This window comes from Littorina saxatilis, linkage group LG4 (assembly GCF_037325665.1).
Source record: "Littorina saxatilis isolate snail1 linkage group LG4, US_GU_Lsax_2.0, whole genome shotgun sequence".
Classification (NCBI taxonomy): Eukaryota; Metazoa; Mollusca; class Gastropoda; order Littorinimorpha; family Littorinidae; genus Littorina; species Littorina saxatilis.
The window spans coordinates 43896318-43904827 of NC_090248.1; the positions used below are offsets into that span (position 1 = coordinate 43896318).

At 38.1% G+C, this 8510-nt stretch overlaps 1 protein-coding gene across 1 annotated transcript in view; it reads left to right on the forward strand.

Annotated features, from left to right (window-relative positions):
- Positions 1 to 7891, forward strand: part of LOC138964832 (uro-adherence factor A-like) — a 47145-nt gene extending 39254 nt beyond the window's left edge. The window contains exon 7 of the mRNA XM_070336877.1: positions 137 to 7891. Coding sequence (XP_070192978.1) covers positions 137 to 346 — 210 coding nt within the window. The 3' untranslated portion in view covers positions 347 to 7891. The remainder of the gene's footprint in view (positions 1 to 136) is intronic.
- The last annotated feature ends 619 nt before the right edge of the window (positions 7892 to 8510 follow it).

The following is an 8510-nucleotide window of genomic DNA, read 5'->3' on the forward strand; positions in this document are numbered from 1 at the left end:
CAAGGGCATTCACTCTTTCACAACCCACAGAGTTATTTCCAAAAATCGTCTATTAAATCTAATCATGCACAGAATGAAACATGTAATATTGCAAGCATGTTACATCTCTTCATCGCACGCTTGCTTGCTGTTTCAGTGGGAGCACTTCAGCAGTCCAGAACTGAAAAACTTCTTGATCGTCTTGGATCGGGAGGAGGGCGAGGCCGTAGCTCAGCTGCAGTACAAGTACCGCGTCATGAAACGCATCATCCACCAGCGACAGAAAGAGTTTCGGGCAGCGCACAAAGCACAAGCACAGGCACAGGCGCAGGCACAGGCGCAGACTGAAACCAACGGCGACGCGTGATGGCGGCATACTAGTCCACATTATCCTTTTTTGACGCACTGTGTTCCTTCGAAAACGGGGTATGGCTGCCTGAATGGCGGGGGAAAAAACAGTCATACACGTAAAAGATCGTGGGAGTTTCAGCCCATGAACAAAGAAGAAGGCGCACTGTGTTATCCGGGTCTGGGCAGAATTTGACACCAGAAATGGATGTGATCAGTCGACATTATCCCTTTTTGACGCACTGTGTTATCCGAGTTTGCACAGAATTTCACGCTAGAAATGGATGTGATCAGTCCTGATACAGCCAATCTGAGGACCAAGCACAGTGTTGTACAACGTAAACTGGAGTCCTCCTACAGTCTGCAGTGCAGGAACTCTTCATTGTGAGGTTGAAGCCTCCTGCAGCATCAGTGTGAAAATTCTTTGTGCATAAATTTATGTGACCTGAAAGTAAACGGTAAAAACTGCAGAGCAGCTGGCTTTGCATACATTTATGTGACCTGAAAGTTAACAGTGAAAACTGCAGAGCAGCTGGCTTTGCAATCATTGTGCAAAAATGCTGTTGTGCTCTCAGCTTGTGTCAGAATTCCGTGACAATCCCAGTGGCTCAGATCTGGAGGAGGACTGTTCAGCTTGCTACTCAAAACAATGATACAGTCGATAACTCTGACTTGTTTGTCGCGTATTATATATATCACAGATGTCTCAAGGTTGAAGGGAGTGTTATTTGTTTTCCAGCTTGCTCACCCGTGTAGATGGAGACTGTAATTATACCCAACAGTATGCAATAAGGCTTTGTTGTGTTAGTCATAATCTTGGATAAACCCCCCGCGAGTTAGGGGGAAGAATTTACCCGATGCTCCCCAGCATGTCGTAAGAGGCGACTAACGGATTCTGTTTCTCCTTTTACCCTTGTTAAGTGTTTCTTGTATAGAATATAGTCAATGTTTGTAAAGATTTTAGTCAAGCAGTATGTAAGAAATGTTAAGTCCTTTGTACTGAAAACTTGCATTCTCCCAGTAAGAATATATTGTACTACGTTGCAAGCCCCTGGAGCAATTTTTTGATTAGTGCTTTTGTGAACAAGAAACAATTAACAAGTGGCTCTATCCCATCTCCCCCCCTTTCCTCGTCGCGATATAACCTTCGTGGTTGAAAATGACGTTAAACACCAAATAAAGAAAGAAAGAAAGAATCTTGGATAACCTGTTTTTAATACAGTGAAAATTAATAGAATTAGATGTAAAATGTTCAGTATTTTGTGGGTACCTAAGAACTGTCACTTCACTCGCGCTTTAAAATACTGGACTGGATATTTCATTAACGTAACACATCAGTGATAAATAGAAAAGAACATAACTTGTGCATAATTTAATAGCTCTGGCTTTTGTTCAGATTACATTGGAACTGATTGCGTACATAGCAGTGTCAAACAAGTTCACAATTGCACAGCTGTTTCTTTTTTTCTGTTCTTTTTGTGACGAGATAGTCAAACTGAAATCTCCCTTGCTCATGAATAATATACCCCACTCTGCACTGCCAGGCCTAGGGCACAACGCCATTGTACAGTTTGATGAAAATACTGTGTACCAGCACTCTACATTTTATTTAGTCAACTCCGCAAGAAGTTGAAAAAAAATATTAGCCCTTTGCGGCTTGCATTAGGTGAAATAATTGCACATGTGTGGATGAAAGTTCCATCTCGAATTCCGTTTTTTGAAATAGATTCCGGCTAAGTTTCAAAACTTTGAAAGAGAGCGTGCTGAAGAAAGAACGCTCGCGATAGATGATGACATACTATTCATCATAACAATACACTGTATATCACGTGCCGTCATTCCTTACTTGTAATTACCATCCTGAAGTAGTCAACGACAGGCTGAGGAATAATTGATGAAGAATTTACCCAAACTGCTTTCTGTTGTGTTTTCTTTTTGTTTTTAACTTTGAAATCAATCAATCAATCAATCAATGAGTCTTATATCGCGCATATTCCGTGGGTACAGTTCTAGGCGCTCTGCAGTGATGCCGTGTGAGATGAAATTTTATACGGCCAGTAGATTGCAGCCATTTCGGCGCATATTTACCTTTCACGGCCTATTATTCCAAGTCACACGGGTATAGGTAGACAATTATTAACTGTGCCTAAGCAATTTTGCCAGGAAAGACCCTTTTGTCAATCGTGGGATCTTTAACGTGCACACCCAATGTAGTGTACACGGGGGGAGGTTCGGACACCGAAGAGAGTCTGCACACAAAGTTGACTCTGTGAAATAAATTTCCGCTGAACCTGGGATCGAACTCACGCTGACAGCGGCCAACTGAATACAAATCCAGCGCGCTACCAACTGAGCTATATCCCCACAATTAGAGGCTGATTCCTGTGTTCAGGTTGCATGCCCAGAACTGTTGACTCAAATGAGTCAGGTTATGATACAATTAATTTCAACAATCTGTTCTTGTTAGGGTTGAAATTCAGCGCTGAATAAGACGAGACTGGCGTGCAAAAAAAAAAAACAGTCATACACTTGGTATTTGTTGTAGATCTGTGATGAACTCTTACTGTGAGCATACCACCAGCATTCTTGTGAGTTGTGATTGGGTGAAAAAGTGGGTCATGGTGTTTGTAAATATGGGTTCAGTACAATTCTACATTTGTGAAGTTTAGCGTTCAAGCTATGCTTGCCAAAAGGAGGTGGGAATCAGGGAAAATGGACTTAACAGACTTCTTCTTGGCGTTCGCTGGCAGACTTAACACTAACAGTAATAATAAAGTGCTCTTTTTGTTCAAAATAATCAGCAGAAGCTGTTATTTCACACACTTGAGTTGATAAACATTTTGTGTTCTTTTTTTCCTCGTTCTGAATGAGTCATTGGATGTATATTTGCTGAATTGTACCATGCAGACGTAAAGTGTTCGTGGCGTGTGTTGTGAGTGTGGGTACATGTACAATGATGTCTGTGTGTTTCTGGGCAGGGGTTGAAATAATTGTGGTACATGTTCTGATATCTTAAATTTGGCAAATATTTGATTTGGGATGTGCTTAGCGAAGCAACTTTTCAAAGGTAGAATAAGGTTGCTTCTGTATGGCATTCTCTTTGTATCAAGTTGCTGTAATGAGTATTTAATCATTTATTTGGAACAGTGTCATTTCCTTTTTCTCAGAGAAGTGTACTATTTCCCTTCTTTGTTTACTTCTTTTATTAATTTGTAATTTGATAAAGGGGAGTAAGTGCTTGACATGTGTTTATCATTTGTGTGTATATTCTTGTCAAAAATAGCAGTAAAAGGAAAAGTAACTTCACAGATAAGTTACACCTAATGGTTGTTGTTGATAACGTTGTCAAAGTAAAATTTCATGCAAATCTTGCCTATTTTGGATTTGTGTATACTTCACTATAGTTCAGTATTGTAAACCATTCACTATTCAGAGATATTCCATCTTTTCTTTGGAGACTTCAGTGATTCCTTTTGTTTGCACATCTTTATAGAGCATGCTTATGATGCAAATGGCTATATATATATATCTATATATTCAGTGAAATGAAAAATGACCCTTTTCACAATGCCTGCAATAATTAAAGCTATACGTTTTTAATTGAAATACAATGTAGCATATTTTTCAATGCTGGATTTTTGTTTATCCTTGTGTGTGTGTCTGAGTTTTTTTTAGTTTTTTTTATAACGTTTAGGTTTTATATTCTTTTAACTTAGTGGAAATATAATCTTGATATGGTAGGATGGATGTTGAAGAGATTTTTTTTTATGTGAGGATTGAACATTGATTTTAGAAACACGAATATTAGCAATATCTATGTTCATAAAGAGGCACGTGGGAAATATATATGCATTATATTTGATTTACAAAAAAACAAATGCAGTAGATGTTCGATGCTCTTGGGAAAATATGTGAGATATTGTAAAGAAAAGAATCTAGTCATCATACCCTGAACTATGTAGTATGTGGGCTTTGCAAAGCATTTTACAGTGACTTAGGAGTGTATTTGGTTTGTCTTAATACTTGCAGTCATTAGTTATACACTTCTTTGTTTTTCTTACTCGGCTAGGTTGATTTGCTGTTTAAATTACTTTCCAAAGTGTATGTTCTATTCAGATCACACTCAGATTAAAATTATGCAAGCCTTTTGGGTTTTTTTGTACTGGATTGCAAACTTTTCAGTTAAATATGTGAACAAATTTCCTAAAATATCAGTTGGAAAAACTTGCTTCAACAAGTCAGTTTGTCAAAGCTTTTTTTTGTGAACTTCTCAAATTTTATTTGTGCATGTGCTTTCAAATAAAGGCAATGAGAGGAAAGAGGGAATGCACACATATACGTATGTATTAGTCAGGAGACTGCATTCTGGTTCCTTACACATGGATTTCATTTACGAACTGAAAATAATGAGCTAATAATGGCACATAATATGAAGACGCCAGACATACAAAAACATCTCAGTGCCATTATGGTTATCAGGTTTAAAAGGCTAGAGGCAATTTAAAACTGAAAAAATATAATGCGCGTTTCTACATCATGGAGAATTATCAGTTTCACTGTTTTATTGATGGTTGAAAGGCTTTCCCTATGTAAATAGAAGATTTTCGGAAATAACTCTTGTCAGGTTTGTATGGGCTGTAAAACTAAAAGAGTGTAACCCTTGTTTTTGTCCACGTGTGACAGACACACCCCTTGCTAGTGATTGGCCCCTCCAATGTTTGTCCCCGTAAAAGCAAGGATATTCACACTTTCATGACACATGCAAACCCGACAGAGTTTGTGCTTGTGGAATGTACAGAGGCGGTTCTCACTTGTAGATGAAACTTCCCTTGCAACTTTGCTTCCGCAAGACACCTGCATGTTTCGATAACATTTCGATGGAAGCAAAGACAATGGCTGGAAGAGATTCTCAGATTGAGAGTCCTCGCTTTTTCTTTTTTTTTAAAGAAGAATTTGACTAGCTGAGTAGACTACATGTAGTAAATTAGGATATGATTATTTTAAATTTAGCATTATTTTATCGTTTATTTGTTTTTATTCTTATGTGATTTTAATCTTCACATGCCCATGGTTGCAGTTGAGGCAGACTGTGTATTCTGATAAATACTCTTGTTAACGCCATTAGTTGAAATAGTTGTTAAGGGTAACATTGTTAATGACCTGTTACACTGTTTTCTCATATCATAACTGTTGAATGTTATTGATTTTGATTTTACTGAGTTTCATCACGTTTACCTCATTGTTAATGAGGTTTGGCTGGATTGTTTCAAAGGTTTGACCAGTTTGAGTTATGATTTATTCCCATGAACCTACACTCGCTGCATGCAGGCACAATCGTAACGCTGTGAAAATAACATGAACAGTTTAGTTTCTTGTTATAGGAGTTTCATACCTATATCAACAATTTTTCCAAGACGGCATTTTGATTCAGAGGGTAACTTCAGGGTGCGTTTGTACTTGTAGTACAGTGATGTTTCAAACTTAAGAATGGCAAAACTTGTGTCGATCTGCATTTCTAATCAGCTGATTGCCGCTTCTCTGGAAAGAGGCTATTTGTACAGCTTTTAAATACACTCAGCTTAGTGGTACAAGACAAATGGAGGGTTGCCAACTGTAAAAGCAAAAAAATAGCGCATGTACATACTGTATGTATGTATAGGAAGGATGAAGCTCTTCATCTGCCCCAGACCCAGAGGTACTGTTTATACTCAAGTTTTGGCTGTTTCTATAACGTGTGCCTTACCATACTTACAGATGTATATTTGAGTGTTTCTGTGGTTATACAAAGCAAAAAATGTGACTTGATGGTAGATTTCATTTTTGTGTGGGTGCATGTGTGCGTTGATTGTGTTTACTTTTGAAAGAATGTCTGTCAAAAAATATGGGCATCAGCATTACCTTTAAACTTTCAAAAATGTTAAGTACTTTGTGGTAAAGTTAAATTCTCACTTTCTGAAGTGTTGTGTATATTTTGGGTTAAAAGAAACAAATTCATGTGTTGAAACAGAACTTTAGCTCTGTTTTTCTCGGTATTTTCACCCCCAAAAGTTCACTTTATTTCAGTTTACTTGCGAGATGCTGTAAGCTGAGAGCATAGGTGTGCTTTTTTTTCAGATGGCGTATACTTTCAGAGTTGTAAGCGTGAAGAAGTAAGCTTCTTACATATTGTGTATTTATTATTATTATTAAATGATGTAGTATCCTTATATATGCAGAACCCCCATCAGAGTATTATTCAATGGTTGACGTTACACCCACTATGTGAGACGTCTCACTTCCAAAAGTCGCTGCTGTCTCTAGTCGCATAAACCTACTGGTTGTCTCAGTAAGATTTTTCTGTTGACTCAATAAGAGTTAGACTGTGTTGAAAGTTCACCTGTATACCGTGGAACCCCCCTTTTAAGACCCCCACCCCCCGTGGGTTTGGGGGAAGAATTTACCCGATGCTCCCCAGCATGTCGTAAGAGGCGACTAACGGATTCTGTTTCTCTTTTTACCCTTGTTAAGTGTTTCTTGTATAGAATATAGTCCATTTTTGTAAAGATTTTAGTCAAGCAGTATGTAAGAAATGTTAAGTCCTTTGTACTGGAAACAATTTTTTGATTAGTGCTTTTGTGAACAAGAAACAATTGACAAGTGGCTCTATCCCATCTCCCCCTTTTCCCCGTCGCGATATAACCCTTCGTGGTTGAAAACGACGTTAAACACCAAAAAGAAAGAAAGAAAGAAAGAAAGACTCCCCCCCCCCCCCCCCAAATTTAAGATTCCCTCACTTTTAAGACCTTTTCTTTTTTAGATTTTGTGTTCATAACCTGTGTAAATTGACCTCCATTTTAAGACTCCCTCCTCCACCTGATTTTCTCAAACTTGTGGAGGTCTAAAAGGGGGTTCCACTGTAGCGTCGCTGACATGTCAAGTCTACCACTCACATCTGCGTATTGTTTCTCTTTAAATGATTATTACACAGCCCGCGAAAAGCCATTTCCTGTTGAATTAAACATAACTTTGAAGAGAAATAAAGCTTTTTTATTCCAAATTTAATTAGAAATACTGCACACACTAAAACTTGGTTACAAAAACAGAGTTGTGTATGATGGTAAAAGATGTATGGTGTAGTGAGTATACATCGGTTTGTATAAATGTTTGTGGTGTTCAGATCAGTTTGGGGAACTAGCCGAGGTTGTATCTTTGGAAACTGTGGTGGATTTAGGTGAAGTTAGCAACACTTAGGTACACAAAGTGTCAGTGTCTTCAAAATCCAGTCTGTAGTAGTAAAAGAGGGTTGGAAATGTGTATTATATAAATGCTTGAACATGTATTGTTTTTCTCATGTGTGTATTTTATGTGTGCAATTATTTGTTCTTCTTTCTATTTATTTTCACGGTGATTTGCTGCAACAAGTATGGTTGTTCTCAAATCAATTAAAAAATCTGTTTTGAAAAAGAATCTTATTGTCACACATAATGAGATTGTTCATGTGCATATAATTATGTGTCTGTTTAAGCAAAACATGAAAAACAAAATGACAAGAAAAGTGTTGCAAGCTAATAAAAAGGAAAATGTTTCTGTTCCTTTGTTTGTGTGATTGTTTCTGATTAATCTTTTTCATTATCTTTCTAAAGTCTAACTATCACATTGATGCAAAATATTCCGAACAACTTATAATATTGGTGAGTATTAGAATCTGTACCTGAATTTTGATCCCACAAACTACCCAAGGCTGCTTAAGTTGGGTGAAATAGACAAAATTATTGAAGATTTGCGAGAGATTACGAGAGCTTGGAATACCGATAGGGTCTATTGCATAAGACCACATGCGGACACAGCTATCCAAACATCAATAGAATAACGGCGGTATCACACAATACAGACATTGTCAGGTCTACAGACAATGCATGTCAGTGCAACAATAATAGGACACTTCAAAATGTTTTGACATGCTGCATTCTCTCTCTTGCTCTGTCTCTCTCTCTCTCTCAGTCTCTCTCTCTCTCTCTCTCTCTCTCTCTCTCTCTCTCTCTCTCCCTCTCCCTCTCTCTCTCGTTCACTCTCTCTCTTTCTGTTCCCACCTCCCCCCCTCTCTCTCTCTCAGTCTCTTTCTCACATACACACACACGCGTCGCTCGCACACACACACATCACACACACACACACACTCACACACATCCATATGCACACACACA